Below are 22,929 nucleotides of genomic sequence, written 5' to 3'. Positions count from 1 at the left end.
ATAACACCATCCCTGTCAACTCAGTTAATGCTATATAAAAGTGATATGTAGGGTTATCTGAAGAACATAAATTCTCTATAATCGTTAGTTTTTGGTTTCTCAAAATTTTTTAAATTTTTATTTATCTATTCATTTTATAGAGGAGAGAAGAGGGGAGGAGCAGGAAACATCAACTCCCATATGTGCCTTGACCAGGCAAGCCCCGGCGACCTGAACATTCCAGGTTGATGCTTGATCCACTGCGCCACCACAGGTCAGGCCACAGTCTTTGCTTTTTCTTAGTCATTCTTAATGATATAACACCTTCAGAAAGTAAATAAATTCATATCCACTGACATGTCACATACTGATTAAGAGGCAAGTCATGCCAGACCTGTGGTGGCGCAGTGGATAAAGCGTCAACCTGGAAACTCTGAGGTTGCCGGTTTAAAACCCTGGGCTTGCCTGGTCAAGGCACATAGGGCAGTTGATGCTTCCTGCTCCTCCCCCCTTCTCTCTCTCTCTCTCTCTCTCCCGTCTCTATAATGAATAAAATATTTTTTAAAAAAAAGAGGCAAGTCATGAAATAAAAACCTCATAAATGTGACAATTTTTATTAATTTTATATTAACATAATGCAAATATTAATGTATCACTACATGTTTATCATATTTCATAATACTGCTTAATATATAGTAATTAAATGTTAATGTTATCAACATTTTACAAATGTTAATGACAATGTAATATATGACTCTTCTATGGCTTATATTCCTAGAATCTGTTTTATAAACTCATTCAAGATTGGTTTATAATATACATATAATTAGTAAAGGAAATGTTCTTACTAACCTCAAATTCCCACTCAACACAGGATACCACAAAGTAATAAAACTTTTTTATTTCTAACTCTCTCTGTGTCATATCCAGCCCATGCCCAAAGAGACAGAGTGTTCAGCTAAAGTACAGGAATCAATGTCTATTAAATGTACTAAAGGAGTTCACAGTAAGATAGTTAGTGTTGCTTAGCTGTTAAGGTAGGTGCTAGTCCTGCTCACCTAGACCAAACTTAAAAAGTATTCTCACTTACTAGCTGCCTAACATCCTGTATGACCTTGGCCAAGATATTAACCTCTGACAGCCTTGGTTTCCTGTCCTATAAACTGCAGTCAACATCATTACCTTTATACAATTGTAAAAAATTAAATGAGTTAATATAAATAAAATGCTCAAACACAATGTCTGACACATAAGAGACAAACAGTAAATTAATTCCATAAATGATCACAGAAAACACAAACATAAGAAGTATATACAGAATGACAGTCAGTGGAATAAAATACAGGGTTCTAGAAACAGATGTGTTTAATGATGTGGCCTTGAGCAAGTTCTTTACCTCTCTAAGTCTCAGTTTTTGCACCTGATAAGAACTACTGTACAGTGTATTCTGAAAAGTGAGTGAACTTATTTACCAACTGCTGCCTACAGTATCTGGCATGCTCTAAATATGCAGTAAATGTGAGCCAAATATAAAACAAACATAAGGTTAAAGAAGAATCCTTTTACTTCTAGTTTCATTCATGAAAGAAAATTAATAATTTCTTTTCCTATTAGAATATTATGGAAGTGGGAATTCAATCCTATGTTATTCAGCCTGATAAAGAATACAATATGTCTTACAATACAGAAATGGATTACCTATTTACTGACTAAATTTAATGCACACAGTCTGCCTGCAGGGAGTACATGAAAGGGGTGAAAGTCTATCAGGAGGTTACTAAAACCATCTACCTACCCTACCATTAAATTCAATATAGGTAACAACATCCTACCAATGAGGACAAAAGGTGAGAGAAATTCTAGAAATAAAAATACAATGTGCTTAACTTTATAAAACTATATTAAAATTACAAATAATCAAATTACTGCTTCAATAAGCATATTAGAGGTTTTAGTATTTATGACAAATATTCATTTAGTATTAAGACAACTTGTAAGTTGGTTCATATGGAAACTTAAATACATGGAAAGCACGTAGGATTTACATAGCACTTTAGGTATAATGATTTCTCCTATAGAAATCCAGTTAGTACTCACCATTATATGCCTCTAGTCTTTCCCTCTTCCCACTTCTCCCTCAGCTCCCTGGCCTAGCCACCCTCAACTACAGCCAAGTGAGCATTTTACACCCCTCCCCCAACCCCACACCAGGCACAGGCACCCACTTACCACAGCACAGATCACTATCTGGTTCCTATATTCCTGTGCAAAAGCAGCTCCGCTTCTGTGAACAAAAAGCTATGGTAACTTGACTCATTATTTACAATACTGTACTAAACCCTCTCTGACTGGCCACATTAAGAACAGAAACAACTTGGACACTTTACCTTCAATTTCCCTTATGAAAGCTCCTCTCAGTGCTAAGATTCTCACTTGTAACTGTCTCCAAAACATAGGAAACAAACATATGTAAGTTCCTTTTATTTCATTTTACCAATCACTTCTTTTATGATCATAACCTCTCTCATTCTTTTTTCAAGTATGCATCTCAAATCTATCACAAGGATCTATCCATCTGTCTCCTATGAAATCAAAGTTCTCTACCTATGTCCTCTCCCTTTGTTCAATATCAAATATGTACTAAACAATGTTCATCAGTGTGAGGAAAAGAAATATATATATATATATATATATATATATATATATATATATATATGACACAGCCCCTACCTACAGGAGGTTCACAATTCAATTTTAATGTATACTACTATTTCTTGTCCAAGCCTGAATTTTGCTATGCTTATAGACGACTCCTTACAGAATTTCCAAACTGCATGCAAAATCCAACATAACTTAAAATGACCTTTCTCATCCTGACCTGGCCAACTTTTAGTTATTCTTTATGACCAAGCTGTTATCACCCTTTCCATGAAAACACATTCCAGAATCCTATAAGCAGAACTAGTTTTTTTCTCTGGGCTTCTATAACACTTCATAGCCTCTACAAACCAAATGCCACATTGTAATTTAATTAACTCTATAGTCATCATATTCCACAGAGTCTAAGATGCAAGTGATCATAAGGAAGAAAAACTTCTGCTAATTAAACTGTGACATGCCTATAATTATAGGGTGCATTTCAATTTCAAAGATGTTAAAACAAAAAAATATATATGTCTTAGAAGCAAAGAAGGCGTTTTCCAGACAACAGGGCAGCATAGGTCAACGTGGTACTCAGAACCTCTCACAACATCAAACTTACAACTAAACTACAGAAAACCCATCACTCAGAACCACCTGAAATCTGGCTGAGTAAGTCCTACAACTAGGGAATCAAATAAGAGGCCATATCAAGACTGGTAGGAGGTGTGAAGACACAGACTGGACTGTCCTGGCACGAGTGGAAGCTGGCCTTGGTTCGCAGCTTGGGCACCTCCAAGCCCAGCACAAGTAGCAGTTATCTGCAGATCTCTTTGTAGCTCATGCTGGGGGGCCCCAGACCGAACACAGGCAATGGTTCGGTCTAACCCTAGTCTGCCCCTCCGGAGAGACTCCAGAGCCAATGCACCAGGTAGACAGCTTCAAACCATGGTGAAGCGTCACCACCCACCCACCTCCACAAGCGACACACTCAAAGGGCAGACTCCAGAGTCCCACTGAGAGGAAGTGCTCTTACAGGGGATGGGACCCTGCACAGCTGATCCTCCATGGTGGTTCACACATTTCTCACAGCCAATCAGCCTGGTGTAAATCCCTCCTGCTGACATGCCAACAACAAACAAAGCCCAACTGCAACAGGAGGGTGCACAGAGCCCTCTGCAGTGGTGCCCGCGGAGTGTCCACCTTGGGTGAGCGAGGAAACCACGCCACTGGATCTGATAGGACACCTACCACATCAGGCTACTCTACCAAGCCTGGGAAATGGAGCAGCTCTACCTAATTCATAGAAACAAACACAGAGAAGCGGCTAAAACAAGGAGACAAACAGGCCCTAAGTGAAAGAACAAAGAAAAGAACTAAATGAAACAGGAGAGCAAAATAACAGATACAGAGTTCAAAATAATAGTTATAAGGGTGCTCAAGGAATTAGTAAGAATTTCAACAGCATATAAAAAGGACATGAAACCATAAAAAAAGAACCAGTCAGAAATGACGGATACATGCCTAACCATGCAGTGGCGCAGTAGATAGAGCATCGGATTGGGATGCGGAGGACTCAGGTTCGAGACCCCGAGGTTGCCAGCTTGAGCGCAGGCTCATCTGGCTTGAGCAAAAAAGCTCACCAGCCCTGGCCGGTGGCTCAGCGGTAGAGCATCGGCCTAGCGTGCGGAGGACCCGGGTTCAATTCCCGGCCAGGGCACACAGGAGAAGCGCCCATTTGCTTCTCCACCCCTCCGCCGCGCTTTCCTCTCTGTCTCTCTCTTCCCCTCCCGCAGCCGAGGCTCCATTGGAGCAAAGATGGCCCGGGCGCTGGGGATGGCTCTGTGGCCTCTGCCCCAGGCGCTAGAGTGGCTCTGGTCGCAACATGGCGACACCCAGGATGGGCAGAGCATCGCCCCCTGGTGGGCAGAGCGTCGCCCCTGGTGGGCGTGCCGGGTGGATCCCGGTCGGGCGCATGCGGGAGTCTGTCTGACTGTCTCTCCCTGTTTCCAGCTTCAGAAAAATGAAAAAAAAAAAAAAGCTCACCAGCTTGGACCCAAGGTCGCTGGCTCGAGCAAGGAGTTACTCGGTCTGCTGAAGGCCCACGATCAAGGCACATATGAGAAAGCAATCAATAAACTAAGGTGTCACAATGAAAAACTAATGATTGATGCTTCTCATCTCTCTCCGTTCCTGTCTGTCTGTCCCTATCTATCCCTCTCTCTGACTCTCTCTCTCTGTAAAAAAAAAAAAAAAAAAAAAAAAGAAATAAAAAGAAATGACAGATACACTAACTAAAATGAAAAATAATTTACAGGGACTCAACTGTAGAGACAAGGCTAAGAATCAAATCAGCACTTTGGAATATAAGGGAGAAAAACCACTCAATCAGAACAGCAAAAAGAAAAAAAAAATGAGGATAGTGTAAGGGGCCTCTGGAAAAACTTCGAGAGAACCAACACTTGCATCATGGAGGTGCTAGAAGAAGAGAGAGCAAGAAATGAAAAGATAGTGACAGAATACTTCCCTAACCTGGTGAAAGAACTAGACCAGGGGTCCCCAAACTATGGCCAGCGGGCCGCATGCGACCCCCTGAGGCCATTTATCCGGCCCTGTCGCAATTCCGGAAGGGGCATCTCTTTCATTGGTGGTCAGTGAGAGGAGCATAGTTTCCATTGAAATACTGGTCAGTTTGTTGATTTAAATTTACTTGTTCTTTATTTTAAATATTGCATTTGTTCCCATTTTGTTTTTTTACTTTAAAATAAGATATGTGCAGTGTGCGTAGGGATTTGTTCATAGTTCTTTTTATAGTCCGGCCCTCCAACAGTATGAGGGACAGTGAACTGGCCCCCTGTGTAAAAAGTTTGGGGACCCCTGAACTAGACATACAAGTCTAGAAAGTGCAGAGTCCCAAAAAAGATGAACCCAAAGAGGCCTATACAAAGACACACCATAATTAAAATGCAAAAGACAAAGAGAGAATCTTTAAAGCAGAAAGAGAAAAGCAGTTAGTTCCATACAAGGGAGATCACATACTTTCAGGTGATTTCTCAACAGAAACTTTGCATGAAGGAAATATTCAAAGTGATGAAAAGCAAGGATTACAACCAAGATTACTCTACCCAGCAAAGTTATCATTCAGAATAGAAGGACAGATAAAAAGTTTCTCAGATAAGAAAAAGTTAAAGGACATCAGTACCAAACCAGTATTACATAGAATGTTAAAGGATCTTCTTTAAGAAGAAGAAAAAAGATAAAAATGTGAACAATGAAATGGCAATAAATACATATCTACCAACAACTGAATCTAAAAAACTAAATAAACAAACAAGCAGAACAGAAACAGACTCATAGATACAGGGAACATTTTGATGTTTGCCAGGTGGCAGAAGGTTTCGGGTAATGGGTGAAAAAAGGTGAAAGGATTAAGAAACACAAATTGATAATAGTCATGGGGATGTAAAGTACAACACAGGGGATATAGTCAATAATAGTCTAAAACCTACACATGGTGTCAGATGTGTACAAGATTTGGGCTGATCACTTAGTAAGTGTATAATGTCTATTACTGGGATGCAAACCTGAAACTAATACTGTATGTCAACTGTAAATAAAAAAATTTTAAATGATTTTAAAAGAAATCTTCTAAGTTTATAAAGTTAGGACCAATCAATCATTAGATTATAGAACTATAGTTTGAATAGGAAAATAAATTAAAATTTATATTGTATTAAAATGAATATAAATATATTTTTCAGAAACACAATTGATTTTAAATTCATCCAGTTTTTCATTTTATGCCTTGTTTCCTGCTGTGTTTCATCAGAAAGTATGACTATATGCTGTATTGTGGCATATTATAAAGCTACAAAGAATTTAGATTTTGTTTATATCAAGACATCGTAACACATACTAGCATCATTATCTACATATTATTACTCAGGTTTCAGGTTCTTCAACTAGTAGCAGCTTACACAGAAACGTCTCAGTTAACCTTATCTTTCATGCGAATCTATGATGCTTTATATTTTTGAAACAGATTCTTCCAAAAAAGAAAATAATCCCTGATTAAAAATTAAGCCCCTTTCAAATTTGCATGATTTTTTTTCAGACAAAGATAGCTCTATTTAAGAGCAGTTTGGATTGTGTGACTAAGAATGTAACCCCCACTTTTATGAGATCAATACAAGGTTTTCTTATGTATTCATCCAAAAAAAAAAGCAAAGAAATGCAGTATGTCTCCCACGACAGACAGTATGTTCTGTCAGGGCAGCAGACAGGTCTCATCCATCTTCCGTTTCTCAATGCTGCACCATGCTTGATACACAGAAGAGAGTATGAACCAGCAGAGCTAATTATTTTTACCTAACCCCTTATTATTTCTCTCATGGCACCATTCTGTGTACTAAAGAGGTTTTTCCCCCCTTTTATTGAATTTATTGGAGTGGCAATGATTAATCTAAAGCAGGGGTCCCCAAACTTTTTACACAGGGGCACAGGGGGCCAGTTCACTGTCCCTCAGACTGTTGGAGGGCCGGACTATAAAAAAAACTATGAACAAATCCCTATGCACACTGCACATATCTTATTTTAAAGTAAAAAAACAAAACGAGAACAAATACAATATTTAAAATAAAGAACAAGTAAATTTAAATCAACAAATGACCAGTATTTCCATGGGAACTATGGGCCTGCTTTTGGCTAATGAGATGGTCAATGTCCGGTTCCATATTTGTCACTGCTAGGTGTAACAAGTGATATGATGCGCTTCGGGAGCTGTGACACGTGCGTCCGGCGTCACCGGAAGTAGTACTGTACGTGAGCACTGCCACACTTTGCGGTGCCGCCACATACAATACTCCAGGAGCAGGATGTGGATGCATCTTGTGCTCCTCTCCCTGACCACCAATGAAAGAGGTGCCCCTTCCGGAAGTGCAGCGTGGGGGGGGCGGATAAATGGCCTCAGGGGGCCGCATGTAGTTTGGGGACCCCTGATCTAAAGAGAAGTTTGACAACCTGATTTTTATAGTAAGCAACTTCAATGCCATAACAGTTCTAGAGCCCATGTTGAATTCATATCTAAATTTCTCCACAACCTTCTTTTTACTTGGTTCCTGGTCTATAAACTTTTCCACACTTTTTTTTTTTTAATTTATTCATTGCAGAGAGGAGAGGGAGAGGGAAAGAAGGGGGGGGGGAGGAGCTGGAAGCATCAACTCCCATATGTGCCTTGACCAGGCAAGCCCAGGGCTTCGAACCGGCAACCTCAGCATTTCCAGGTCGACGCTTTATCCACTGCGCCACCACAGGTCAGGCTTTTCCACACTTTTATCTGTAGAGAAATACTCTGATAATAACATTTGCACCTCAAATCTTTCCATTCAACTGCTTCCATCGACTAGGTTCATGTTTTTCAAAGTTATTTTATTTTGGCAGAATCTCTTCCTCAAACAAACTGTTAGGAAATAATCCAATAAACACACAACTTCTCTGGCTGAAGCAGGGGTGGCAGGCTGTTCAAGTGGCGTGCCCTGAGGTACTCCGGGGACCACGGGCCTCTCTGGAGCACACAGAGGACCATTCCCTGTGTCCGCCATCCGCTTCCACATGACGGCTTCAGGCTCTTCACTCCATGTCCGGCCACTTGACTCAAGACATTCTCTCCCTTCACCTCTCTAGCTTTAAATCTCAAATGTCCACTTCCCGGTCCAATCTTAAAGGCCTGTTTCAAGTCCTATCTCCATCACAGAAAGCCTTTCTTCCTTATTTACTCCAACCCACTGATCTCACTCCTCTTTGAGCTTGCCTATTCATTTTCCATACCTCGAAACCTAGTACTTAACTGAAAACTCTCATACGCAATTGCAGCTGCCATATAATTGTTTCACACGTGGAAGCCTTATTTCCCCCAACAGAAGCATTCCTTTAAGATAGTACATTCAGAGCCTCACAGACTGAGCACACAGCAGACCCTTAGTGCTTACCACACTGCTTCTTTTCCACCTGTACACACTCTCCCATAGCCTTGCTTGTACTTTAACTCTCTTGCTTAGCTCAAGCTAATATCTGTATTGAAAACTACTCATTCTCCCACTTCACTATTTCATATTTCACATTGTTCTAGTGGGTGTCGCTACATAGAGATTTTTACCAAGTTACCAACTTCCATATATAGTTTTCTTTTTAATAATAAAGGCTTTTTATACATATTATCTCATTTGATCTTTGCAACTCTATGAGGTAAATAAAGAAGGAATCAATACCACTAATTTACAAATAAAAAAAGGAATCAAGCTCCAATTATACCATGTTTGCCCAGGACAGAACAGCTAAATGGGAGTAGCACCCAGGCAAAAAATGCAAGAGTTGTAATACTTAGTTCTGTATTATAAATTTGATTTTAACATCATTTTTCCCAACTCCCTCAACATCCCCACAAGCAGGCTGTGAACACCCCGGCCAGGAATCAGGTGCTCCAGTGTGTCAAGTGTGTACAGTGCCGAGTGTCCCTTCCCAGCTCTCCCTGACTGGGACCTACTGACATTTACACGTTTCAGTGAAACCCCTCACACCCTTTCTTGTGTACTCCACCCTGACCTCCCCATAAAGGCACTGAACCATGGGCCTTTGCTCTCATCTCTGCTCCCCACCTTTTTGGCTGAGTCGCCCCCTTGATGCTCCCTTTCTTGCATGTGACCCCTCCGGGCACACAGTGACTGTTTCTCCAGAATCAGTGATATGAAACATTTTTGCTCTGCTCTCTTCTTGTGGCCACCACTGACTGACCAACACAAAATAGAAAATCCCTGTGCTCTAAGAAACCTCTGCATACACACATCTGCTGTAATAATAAACCCACTCCAATCACAGCACCACACCTCCAATCAAACACCGACAGTTCCTGCACCTAACTTTATCATACACAAGGAAAGGCGAATCTTCATATATCGGAATTATCACTTTTTCTATGCAAGCGTCTCAGGTCTCAAATATTGTTTTTAAAACACCAAAAGCTAGATAGTCTGAGCCAAAAAGACAGGCTTACTGGATTTGCTTACTCCATGGGGTCAATTAATAAATCTGAAGCTGTGAGTGCTTCCCATAGTTTAAAATCCTAGATTTTCCAACTGCTCTCCAATTCCACTCAAAAAAAGTAATAATATTGTTCATACTAAAATGACAATATCAGAAATATGACTATAAAGAGTTACTGATATAAAATATCCTAACTACAAATTCAATGTTGAACACCGAAGTACATGTTTAAAATACTAATGCTTTGGCCTGACCAGGAGGTGGCACAGTGGATGGATAGGGCACTGGACTCGGACACAGAGGACCAGGTTCGAAACCCCGAGGTCGCAGGCTTGAGTGTGGGCTCATCTGGTTTGAGCAAGGCTCACCAGCTTGGATCCAAGGTCACTGGCTTGAGCAAGGGGTCACTCAGTTGGCTGTAGCCTCCCAATCAAGACACATATGAGAAAGCAATCAATGAACAACTAGGGTGCCACAATGAAGAACTGATGCTTCTCATCTCTTCCCCTTCTGGTCTGTCTGTCCCTATCTGTCTCTGTCTTTGTGTCTGTCACACACACACACACACACACAAAAACCAACAACTAATGCTTGGGTAGTCAACAAATAAAAGTGCTAATGACTCAGAAAAATAGCATCTAACAGTATAATGAAAGCCAAAAAAAATCTATTAATACGTGAATTAAAGTACTGCATTTATTATTAGAATTTATCTTAATTATACTGTCTTCGTAATAAGAAAAATGGTAAATGTGATCCTCCCTTAAAAAAAATTCCCTAGCCTGACCAGGTGGTGGTGCAGTGGATAGAGCGTCAGACTGGGATGCGGAAGGACCCAGGTTCGAGACCCCGAGGTCGCCAGCTTGAGCGCGGGCTCATCTGGCTTGAGCGCGGGCTCATCTGGCTTGAGCAAAGAGCTTACCAGCTTGGACCCAAGGTCGCTGGCTCCAGCAGGGGGTTACTCGGTCTGCTGAAGGCCACGGTCAAGGCACATGTGAGAAAGCAATCAATGAACAACTAAGAAGTCGCAACGCAACGAGAAACTGATGGTTGATGCTTCTCATCTCTCTCCGTTCCTGTCTGTCTGTCCCTGTCTATCTCTGCCTCTGTTAAAAAAAAAAAAAAAAAATCCCTAAATACTTAAGCAATCATTAAATTTAACTAAAACTTATAAAGCACTCTCACCACATGCTAGAATTACCCAGAACAAGACCATGTTCTCAAATATTCACAGAACCTCAAATTCTAGAATTAGATGAAGACCCATACTCCACCTAATGAAATTTTCCATACAGTATAAAAAATTCCATAGAGTCTCTGTCGGACAGAGCTCTCGCCTCTGATGGTAGGAAGATCACTACTTCGTGAACCAAACCATTCTATTATTGTACAGCTCTAGTCCATGTGTATACTCAAATACATACTCCATTTTTCCCCCAAGGTCAAACAGAAGAATTTCAATTACAAAAAGCCTAGCCCTTCATATATCTGAAGACAACTTTCATAATTTCTCATTTTGTTTGAACAATAAAAACAGCCCTGGCCGGTTGGCTCAGTGGTAGAGCGAAGGCACGGCATATGGAAGTCCCAGGTTCGATTCTTGGTCAGGGCACACTGAAGAGCCCATCTGCTTCTCCACCCTTCCCCCTCTTCTTCCTCTGTCTCTCTCTTCCTCTCCCGCAGCCAAGGCTCCACTGGAGCAAAGTTGGCCTGGGCACTAGGGATGGCTCCATGGCCTCCGCCTCAGGCGCTAGAATGCTTCCTACTGCAATGGAGCAATGCCTCAGATGGGCAGAGCATTGCCCCCCTGGGGTGCATGCCAGTGGATCCCAGTGGGGCGCATGCGGGAATCTGTCTGACTGCCTCCCCACATCTAACTTCGGAAAATAAATAAATAAATAAATAAATAGCCGCTCTTCGACTACTGCCCCTATGAAATGTTCTCCACACTCTTCCTTCTGAGAATACTTGATATGACAGTTTGTCAATGTTCTATTTAAAATGTGCCACCTAGTACTGTACACAATATTGCAGAAATGGTCTGACAAGCGAAAACCAGAGCTTAACTCTAGTCTTAGTTCCCATTAAGTAAAATAAATCCCAAGTCATCCTCACAAGCCCTACTGTCAAGCCAGGTTTTTCATCTCGTAGGTATGCAGTGCCCCACCCCACCCTGTCAATAGAGGATCTTATCTGTTGCATTTACCTTGCTAATTCTGGCCCAGCATTCTAGCCTGTTGGGATCATTCAAAACCTCAATTCTACTTATTGCCTGCCCTAATTATTAGCAGTATCTCCCAGCTTTGTCTCACCTTCAAATTCTGTAAATACAGCATCCTTCAATCCGATGTTTGAAACTGCTAAACAGGACTGTATCGAGACAGAATCCTACACTACAATACCAGAGGCCTCCACTGAGGTGGACAATCAACATTTTTCATATAATTAAGCAACCAAGTATGAGCCTTTACAAAAACCATGATTATCAATACTGAAATCAAGATACATTGGACTGATGTTATTTCCTTTGTATACTCATCTGGAAACCCTAAAGAAATAGATAAACACAGTTTCTTGGTGAACCCAATGATCCCTGAATTTTTAAAAAATACTCCAAGACCAACCACTCAATTCATTCAAAAGACTTTAAGGATGGTTATCAAACTAGTTTGTCTGCAGTTTAGAATTTTTTTATAAAGTGAAGTGCTTATTTGTGCTAAATTTTTCCACAATGCATAATTTTTAAGTTACTGATACTGGCCTGACACTAAATCTGTAAGTTCCTCTGACCCTTAGGATAGCATTCATCCGGATCATCCTGATACACAAAAAGCAACTCAACATCCTCTACCTCCTCACTTAGCTTGAGCAAGTATCTCTGAGTGACAGCTCTTAGTCATTTCAGGCAGAAGTGCATTTTCCTCACTGGTTAACAAGCAGAATGGAGACACTATGCCTTTCCTCTATCTTCTCCTTTTTACACCGTTTTGCTCAAGCAATGAGTCTCTTGCTTTGATGTAAAACCTTAACAAGTTGTTTAAAATAATTTTAAAAGCCTGGCTTTATCAGGGCTTTCTGCTTTCCTGACATTCTTCTTAAAATATCAAGCTGCTTTCTATTTTCATGCTTAATCCTAAGCATCCCCCCATCTTCTACATTACTGCATGTAACTCTGAGTTTAACATCGAAGTCTCCATGCAGCCACACCAGTTTCTGGTCACCATTTCTTTTCAATTACATTTGGTCATACTTGTCTGTCAGTGCCACACCATGTTAGGACTAGAAGAAACCTTAACAGCACAGTCAGAACTTTGATTTTCAAAACTGCTCACCCTTTAAAGGGTTTCAGTATGCATCAGACACAAAGGGTGAAAAACAGCCTTTATTTGTGGACTGAGCCTTTTACCTTACGTCACACAAACAAAAGCCTCGGAACGACGTGAATTTGGAGAATGGCTCTAACCACGTAGTGCAGGGGCAGATTTGCTTACAGAAGTTAGAGCTCAGTGAGGCTGCCTGTAAAATGGACCCAATAATACCAATCTTACAAAAGTATTGTGAGTTTTAATAAATTAATATAAATATCCAGCCCAGAATTTAACACATACTAGGTAAACAAATATTTTTCTTCTTCTTCTAATTTTTTTTAACCATTTCTACCTATAGTTTGGGAAAAGATACAAATATCTCAAATGTCTGAGAATTTGCCTCCCTACACGTGTAAGTTTACTAATCTCTTTAATTCTGAATTTGTTTTCAAGAAAGAATAGTATCACTTAGGTTCCACCATTAAATTCGATTAACATCGAGACTTCATCAATATCATATTCAACATACTAAGGCTGAATTGAATACCCAGTGAAAATAAACAGGCAGTCTATTAGGAAGAGGATAGACTAAAGTTGGATACTCTCCCCCTCTGGTTCCTACACTAAACCCAGATACATTTCCTCATTTACTAACAAAAGATTTGGATAACAAAGCTATAAGCAGAAAGACAACTGGAGAATAAGTCAAGTTTCCAGCCCTCACTTTGCCAGGAAGTACACCATGAAGTTATTCAAACTTTCTGGGCTTCAGTTTCCTCATTTCTAAAATACCACTAAGGAATGAGGGAGGGAAAGAAACAGTCAATTATCTTTCATTAAGCCGTTATCTCACAAGCATACTCATAAAGCCAATTTGTGGTTCAGCAGGTTACCTTTGCCACAATCTGCTTATTCATTAGGTAGCAAAATACAAGCATTACAAACATTCAATCACATGTCATACCTCGATCGGAAGATTACAGAAGAGCCCACATAAACATATGATCTGGTATCAGGCCAGGTTCCCCTTCTACTATCAACCCTTACTATGTCATCCCTACAGCACTTCACTTAGTTCTGCAGAATCTCTCAGCCATATTTCTGCTTTCGCTTGTAACAGTAAAATACAACATTCCTTTAGAGACTTTAGTAGCAATACCAAAATGCTACAACTAGTGAGCAATAATCTTGAAGATTCTTTCAAAATAAATTTATAATTTTGTACAGGTCATTTCTACAAAACACATGTATAGCAAGTTCTCCCCATCTTCCTTCTTTATCAAGCTTCCTTTCCTTTTTTCTCTTCAACTTGCTCTTCCACCTGCTTCAATATTCCTTTAAGTAGTACTTGTTATACTACATATTCCCTCACTTGGGTTTGGAAAACAGATGATTAAAACTATTTTCCATTGCTTCTCTAACCTGAAATCCCAATCAGAGATGCCCTTCTAAATAATTAATGCAGCTCTACACTGAGTACCTTTTCATCTTCTATGAGAAGCTTAAAAATAGGCAACAATACTGTTTTGGCATCATCAACAAATTTAAAGGTCATCTAATGGGTAAAACCAACTTGGCAGTTCAGAACCTACATCACTTGTACAGTATAAATTCCTCATAATGAATGCTAATCTACACTGAGCAAATCTATTTTAGAGAAGTAAGATTAAATGAGTAGACCTGACTTCTCGGAAAGGAAATAACAACTAGACAAAGGAGTACATGTCTATGTACACAAACAGATGTATGTGCAGATGTAAATGTGTGTGTGTTTGTTTACATATGTGCACATGCTCTATTAAGAGGCCTCCTAGGGAAATCCAAAGTAATAGAATATATGTAGCAAAAGAAAACCATACTTGCATTAAACTTAAGTCAATGTTCTACTTTTCATAGCTCTGGAAAAATGATGTAGTAAGAGGTTGATTCTACTAGATTGTTAGGTTTTGAAATTAAATATAAATGTTGATTATTTTCTTTGGCCCCCATTTTCAGCAGTGAATGAAAACTGGCCCTCCTACTCCTGGTTCTGCTACATCCACAGGTTTCAAATTTTAAATCCCCAAAAAAGTAAAGGAAGGTAAGAAAGTCAAGTGCTTGAAGGCCTAATAACATCTTATCCTCAAGTATGAACTTCCTGTGAAAATTAGCATAAAAATGTTAACTGTCATTAAGATTGTTAAATATCCATCCATCAAGCAGGAACGGGATCTGCTACTCTATGTAATGATTAGGGCCAAAATTAAATCAAATACAGGCCAATAACAAGTTAATTACAGATTTAAATATTAATGGTTCCTGCATATTCTAAATCCTTTTTTTTTTTAATTTATTTTAGAGAAAGACAGAAACATCAGTTCTGTCTGATGTTTTTAGAGAAAGACAGAAACATCAGTCCCTGTATATGCCCTGAGCTGGGATTAAACCTGCAATCTTTGCGCATCAGGATGATGTATCAACCAATCATGCTAGCTGGCCAGGGCTACTCTAGATTCTTTAAGGAGATCTAACTCCTGAAGTTTGCTTTACCTAGGGATCTTTGGGTACCACAGCAAAACATCTTCCATTTCACTCAGTTAAACACATGGATGTTCGTAAACCAACAGTACTTGGTTGTTACTTTAGCTCTTAACTTAAAACGGGATTTCTGCTTTTCCTTTCATCAAAGCCAAACTCAAAATCCCAACAAAGAAACAAACTATATAGAGGGTACACGTATTTAGTTCCTGCTACAAGTCTATCTAATTAAATGCTAGACGCTCAGCCTGGAACTCAGGATTTCAAGCTGAGACCAAACCATAGCAACACATTAGGCTGAATAAATTATCAAGGAAAGAGGATCCCTCTAGGCTGTCATTAACAGTGTCATTTCATAAAATCAAGTATGAAGCTCTCCAGCTCCATGAACCAGTTTTCTCCAGTTTACCTTGTACAATTTTTTCCCTTTTTCTGCCCATATCATCCAGACACTTCCCCTACTTCCTGAAGAGTACCATGAGGATGGGCAGTGGAAAACTTTAGTCCCCTGTACTTGAGCTAGCCATTACATTTTGTGAAAGCTTACTACTAGCCCTGGCCGGTTGGTTCAGTGGTAGAGCGTCAGCCTGGAGTATGGGAAGTGCTGGGTTTGATTCCCAGCCAGGGCACGCGGGAAAAGCACCCATCTGCTTCTCCACCCCTACCCCTCTCCTTTCTCCCTATCTCTCTCTTCCCCTCCTGCAGCCAAGGTTCCACTGGAGCAAAGTTGGCCCGGGCACTGAGGATGACTCCATGGACACCGTCTCAGGCACTAGAATGGCTCCAGCCGCAACAGAGCAATGCCCCAGATGGGCAGAGCATCGCCCCTAGTGGGCATGCAGAAGTCTGTGTCTCGGCTTCTCACTTCAGAAAAATACAAAAAAAAAAAAAAAGCTTACTACTAATAAATTTTTTCCAGTCCTGCTAATAGGTGAGCATTTAGATCAAATTTTCCCGCCATAAAATAAACAAAATTAAATAATACCATTTTCCTAGGGTGGGGGGAAAGGAAGGGGGACATGATATAATCAAAAAGTACTAAAACGTGACTGGGGACACAAAGTAAAAGGTCTGAACATCCAGGGCTCACTTATGAAAGGAAAATGCAGGCACTTATTGCCCATCCCCCTCCCAGAGACAGTCAAGTGCCCTGTGTCCCACTCTTAATGTCTTTAATACTCAAAGCCAAAAGAAATGAACGAAATCAGAATGCTCCAGTAAAACTATTCCAGGGCATTGCTCCCAATCCCACACTGGTATCTTCTCCATCATTTTCTAGACTTGGATTCAGTAAACATTTGTCTAGCCCTACTATGCTAAGTAGTAAGGTAAATCTGTGAACAACTAGGCCCAGATTAACTGCAATGACCTGCAGAAATCAGGGTACATTTCTGGTCTTTGTAACATGGCTATGATCTTAAAATGAATGAGCATATCTAGGACATAGACTCCTCAACATCAACAAAATTTAAGATCTTTGATTTCAGGAGAAAAAAAATCCAACCATGAAAAATTCTTATCTCCTTATACATTTAAGTCCCCCCCCACACACACATCATGTAAACTCTTTAAATAAACAAACTATCCCCCAAAATGACAGACAAAACACAACTACTGGAAGTGCTCTGCGGGCAGCCAGTCCATAGATGTCTGTGGAGTAGAACTATGAGTTGTAGTTGCCGTCACATTTCATTCTCTGAGGTACATAGGAATTCACTCAACACTCACCTGCTTCCACACTTGGCCATTTGGTTCACTGCTGAAGACTAGACCCTTGGTTCTCAAATTTCACTGAGATCTACAATCATCTGGAAAGTTTGCTTGAAAAGCAAATCCCTTGACCACATCCCCCCAAAATGACAGTGCCAGAAGCTGGATCCTGCATTTATAATAATGTACCACTCAAGTGAATCTCAGGCAGTCACCATCACACTCTCAGTTAACACTGCTTACCCCAACATTTGGCAAGGGAAAAACTCTGAGTTGTAATTGATAAAAGAGCACAAAATTGACTATATCTAAGGTAAATTATAAATTAGTCGAGTCTCTTAGTAATTCACTAATGCTTAATAGACAAGACAAAATATAAGTGAAATAATTTTTTGCTCTGACAATGCTATCATTCAATCCACCAAAAACATATTTTTCTGAAATATCTGTTGTCAATATTCAGAAAAAGAGTAGGAACAAAGCAAGCTAAGGCCTGCAATCAAGAGAAGCACTTATATAATTGTGCAGTAATTGTTTTAGGGGAAAAAAACACCACACTCCTTGGCTAGATTATTCTGTTGTCAACACAGGAGCCATTAGCCATATGTGGTTATTTAAATTAAAAGTTAATAAAATTTAAAATTCAGTTCCTCAGCTGCACCAGTCACGTTTTAAGTGCTCAATAGCCACTCGTGGCTAGTGGTCAACATATTGAATAAAACAGATACAGGACATTTCCATCATCACAGGAAATTCTACTGGATAGCTCTGGTTTAGAGGTAATGGTAGCTAAATAAAACATGTAGTCTCTGTTCCCCTAATCAGAGAACTCAATCCAGCAATTTCCAATTTTAAATGTATACATCCCCTTTAGGTATTAACTATAAAAAAAAACCCTAATATAATTTTTCTGAAACTTGTTTCAAGAAAGGTCACTCAAAAGTGCTATGCTTATTCATTTCAGATTATCAAAACCCAAATATTTACAAAAAGAGTTCTAAAAGTATCAAAGGCACTAAAATTGACAACCAGGTTTTCACCAAATCAGAACCAATGAAAAGTGTTTAATTACTAGAAAACCAAAGGTAGTAGGTAAAATAGGACTGGTCCAGAAAGAGTAAGACTAGTTTTCCAAATACTTAAGAAGTATAATTTATATGCATAATAACTGCTTATAACTGGTTTTAAAATGACCTGACCGCAATTAATTCTAAATAATGACATTTTACTACCTTCGATTTTAATTTCTTTCCACCAACTTCACATTAAAGACAACTATAAATAACAGAACTACTATATAAGATATACTTAAAATATAACTTTGTAAGTAAAGACTACTAACTCAAAAGCCTGAGCAAGTTCTGGTTTTAGCAAAAAAGTAAATAAAAGTTAAACAACTTGTAAAATTGTTTCTCACAACTGGATCAATATCTAGTTTAAAACAATGCTGTAGAATAAAACGCAAACGCATGGATAAGATGCTGAAGCATGAGAAGGAACTTCCAACTTAAGAAAAAGTAAGCCTTGTTACAAAGTAAAATAAAAACTTCAGGCTCAGAACAGTATACTAATTCATATTTAAACCTACTTTCCCTTAAGGAAGATATAAACGTCATTTTGACTAGCGTTCTTTCAGAAGCGTTTAAGTGTACTCAAATATTAATATGATCTCTAAGTTACAGAAAACTGTTATGATTCTAAACAGCAAGTTTTGCTCCAAGGAAGAATTTTATTAAACTATCTAACAAATTTAACACACGCAACCTAAATAAAATGTACAAATGTGAACAGGTCTCACTGAGGATTACAGAGCTGGGAGAGTATAGCATTAGTATGTATGTATTTTTCATTCCTTAAGATTATGTTTACTTCAGAGGTCTACGTCGAATCTAAGCATTAGCAAAGAAAAGCAATAACTGATGGTTATTTTAAAAATGTATAAAAGATCCTTCAAGAGAAAAAAATTGCGGTAACTTACCTGCAACACTAGTGATTGTAACCGGAACTCCTTGCACTTGAACGCCTGCAGCACCCAGGTTGGCAACACTCACAGTCTGAAGGTTAGGCACTGATGCAAGCTGGGCAGTATTCAAAGTTATTGGGGCGCCAGCAACAGCCACAGGAGCAATCTGAGCAAGGGTCGTGCCACCACTTGAAGACACTGGGGTGATGGTTAATTGTTGGGATAAACCAGCGTTCTGAACTTGCAAATTGGAAAGACTCTGAATATTCTGAACCTGTACAGTTTGCCAACTGATTTGCCCTGAAGGTGTTAAAGTTGGAGCCCTGATAAGCACCTGAGTCGGATTTACTGCTTGAAGTTGAACATTCTGCAACGGCTGTTGCTGGATGGTCTGAATGGTCTGCCCTGACTGTAGTTGAAATGACTGTGGTGGAATGGCCTGGAGAATCTGCTGCTGAGGCTGTTGGATCTGGATCTGTTGTAGGATAGGCTGGCCTACAATTTGTACCTGCTGAAGAGAGTTGGACTGATCCTGTGCATTCTGTATTCCATTCGACTGAAGCTGACTGGAGCTCTGGGCTTCAGACTCAGTAGTAGCAGGTGCTTGAGATTCTTCAACCGTGCGTTCCGAATTACTGGCCGATGTGCTTGCGTACTGGCCGGAATCTGCTGAGCTCACTAACGTGTCACTGCTGGTCAGGGATGCTGAAGTGGTGGTTGTGCAGGCGGTGGAGGAGGAGGGAGATTCTGGCATAGTGCTGGCAGCAGCAGTAGTGGTTGTGGGTGTGGAAACTAACTGACTCCCATTAGAGGTCCCACTTTCAGTAGTTGCAGCCGGCTGGCCAACCTGTCCAGTGCCCCCTCCTGCAGCCACGTTGTTTATCACTGGCAAAGCTAAAGTCACTCCTCCGATGTTAATTGGCAGGGTTGTTACCACTTGAGCCTGCGTACCAGGAAGGGTCTGTAATTGCAGTGGTATTGAAACACCGGGTCTAATTTGGACTGGAACCGTCTGATTTGCCAGGTTTTGAGCAAGAATATTCCCAGAAGCTGTCCTGTTAGCAGCCGTGAGGATAGCTTGATTATTACCTGCAGATATAAGCTGAATTTGACCCTGCAAGTCCTGTAGAGACGAACTACTGGTTGGATTGATTTGCATTTGCTGACCTTCCACCGTCTGAAGTTGTGGAATCACTTGGTACTGGACACTACCACTCGGATTTTGTACCTGTATGACTTGAAACTGACCGGGGGTGGAAGAATTACCTGATTTAGTTTTGGTAGGAGATGCACTCCCGTTATTACTGCTGGAAGAACTTGATGAACTAGAAGCTGATTGAGAAACGTTATTTTCTTTTGAAGCAGGAGGAGTGGAGGCAACAAGTTGCCAAGCGTTTCCAGCAAGTTGTGTTGTTACCAGTTCTAGCTGTTGTGGTTGATTTTGAAGTTGCACCAATCCTTGGCTTGGATCTATAATAATCTGTTGTTGTCCAGTTGCTTGATTTTCACCAGGAGTCCCTATCTTGCTGCAAGTAGCTGCCAGTAAAGCCAGAGGAGAAGGCTGAGAGTCCTACCCAACACGGATGGCAAAGGAGAGGGAGGGAAAAAAGTGGGCGGGTTTAGTAGAGGCCAGTAGTTGGGAGGGGCTTATTTATTTTGACAGCTCTACATTTCAGAACTTACTCAGAAAGTAGCAGAAATCGAAAAGAAGTATTAACAAAAACAGTTAAGATATAGGAATAAGGAAGCTAATCCTGTAATATCAAGTTTAAATAAAAGGAAATTTCTAACAAACTTTTATAATGTGTTATTTTCCGAAACTCAAAATGCCCTTAAGGAAAAAATACACACCCGTTTCATATAGTCTCAGTTTCTGGTGTAGTTTTAACCAACGTTACTCTCAAACACATGAAATCTTTATAAATTTACAATTTAACTTCCTCACTCTCAGAAAGATGCTTTGAGTGAATCAACATTTTTATTCTGTTCTTCACTTCTGGGCATTTAAAGGGCATAACTCCCTTTTCCCCCTTATGTTCATAATGAATTATTCTTATGTTTCCTTTTACCTGGGAGCCTGAGGTTTTGGGTTTTTTATTGTTATTCTCTGGCTCAGAGGTTTTCCCTCCTTCTGTAGCCATCGCCGCCGCCGTCTCCTCCTCCTCCTCCTTCTTCTGATCTGCAACAAACCCCCCCATACACACACACACACACACACACACACACACACACACACACGACAACAGGTTATTAGGATTATTATTATTCGTCTTCCTCTTCTCCTCTCCTCTCCCTCCCCCCGGCACATTAATCTCCATAAACCCGCGATCCACGCACACCGGCAGGGGGTGGGGGAGAAGGAGGGAAGGGAGGAGGGGGATATCACAAAACGTGGTTTGAAACCCGACCCATCGGCTCGAGAGCAACACCCAAAAGGAGGTTGTTCTCTCTCAGACATTAAGACAAAACACAACCCTCCTTCCCTCCCCCTGGTTCCCTCCCGCCCTCTCCTCCTCCCCTTCCAGCATCTCCGCGGCCCCGGGGGAGGGGGGAGACCGAGCAGGGTCTGGAGAAGGAGGGAGGGCGGGAGGCGGTGAAGGAGACCGAGGGGGGTGGAGAATACGTACCGCTCATCCCGCATTAACAGGACAAACCCTCAGACGGAGACACTGGGATAGAGGTGGGTGGGGGTGGGGGCGAGGCGGGCGGAGAGGCCGGTCCCGCCCGCCCGCGGTGCTCGGAGGAGGCTGTAGCTGGCACAGGCTCTGCCTCTTTTTCCGCGAATGGCCGCCGCTGGGCTGTGGCGTAGCAGCTCCTCTCTCCGCCCGAGCCCGGCTGACTCGCCCTTGATTGACAGCGGCGGCGCGCGGCGCGGGCGGCGGCGCGGGCCAGGGGCGGGGCCAGGGCGGTGCGAGCCCGGCCGACTCCCCACCCCCCTCGGCCTCTCTCCGCCGGAGCCGCCGACTCTCCACCCCTTCCCCCAGCGGATTGGCCGCCGACCTGCCGGGGGCCGGGGCGCTGGGGCCGCCTCCTCCCCACCCCTTTTCTCGGGGTTCTTCTCTCTGCAGCTTTTCTCTTCCTCTCGTGGCTCCTCTGGTGCTCCTTCTCTCGGCGTTCTAGCTCAGACGCGCTGCTGGTAGGCTCTCCATACAGCCAAACTTGTCGTCTCAGGATATCCCGCCCCCCTCCTCATTCCCCGGCGCCCTCCCCTCAAAAACCCGCTCCGGCATCCCTCGGAATTGCCACTAAAGGAAAAAACGGGGCTATCGCTTACGGGCAGCGAGAGGGGCAGATGAGGGCGCGCGGCGGCCACCGACGGCTCGGTGCGCCGAGCGAGCCGGCCACTGCCCCCACGCAGGGAGCATGCCTTTCCTGAGGCGCATCCGGACCCGGGCGCCCTTTTTCCCTGGCTTAGCCCCTATTGGCTGAGCCCCTGGTGACGCACGCTGAGTGGTGGGAGAAAGGCAGCGGGGCGGGGCCGCAAAGGCTGTCGGTCCTTGTAGTTTCCTGCGGCCGCTGCGGTTCTAGCCTGGCACCGCCTTCCCTCCCGCCCCCGACCGAGACCGCGCTGCCAAGCGGAAAGCTGCCCGAGGGGGCGGTGGCGGCAGGGCGTGGCCGGGGCCGAGTGGGAGTTGAACTAAGCGAGGAGGAGGGGGAATGGGTGTTGTTTGCCTGGGCCTATCCGCCGCGCGGGACTGCCCAAACCACCTCTGCCACCGCCTCCTCGGCTGCAAGCCGCTCCCCGCGGGGCGAGCTCACACCCGGAGCGCTCGG

General features: G+C 41.9%; 1 protein-coding gene across 2 annotated transcripts in view; it reads right to left on the bottom strand.

The window, feature by feature from the left end:
* Nucleotides 1-22,500, bottom strand: part of SP4 (Sp4 transcription factor) — an 80,997-nt gene extending 58,497 nt beyond the window's left edge. Inside the window, exons 1-3 of one of the 2 annotated variants that reach the window (XM_066238550.1) lie at nt 21,783-22,500; nt 21,225-21,334; nt 19,171-20,725 (exon numbers count right to left, since the gene is read on the bottom strand). In XM_066238550.1, the coding sequence (XP_066094647.1) occupies nt 19,171-20,725; nt 21,225-21,334; nt 21,783-21,789 (1,672 nt within the window). In that variant the 5' untranslated portion in view covers nt 21,790-22,500. The remainder of the gene's footprint in view (nt 1-19,170; nt 20,726-21,224; nt 21,335-21,782) is intronic. The other variant, XM_066238551.1, reaches the window with a different exon arrangement.
* Between the last annotated feature and the right edge of the window lie 429 nt (nt 22,501-22,929).

This window comes from Saccopteryx bilineata, chromosome 7 (assembly GCF_036850765.1).
Source record: "Saccopteryx bilineata isolate mSacBil1 chromosome 7, mSacBil1_pri_phased_curated, whole genome shotgun sequence".
Lineage (NCBI taxonomy): Eukaryota > Metazoa > Chordata > Mammalia > Chiroptera > Emballonuridae > Saccopteryx > Saccopteryx bilineata.
This window is presented reverse-complemented; position numbering and strand designations above follow the sequence as displayed.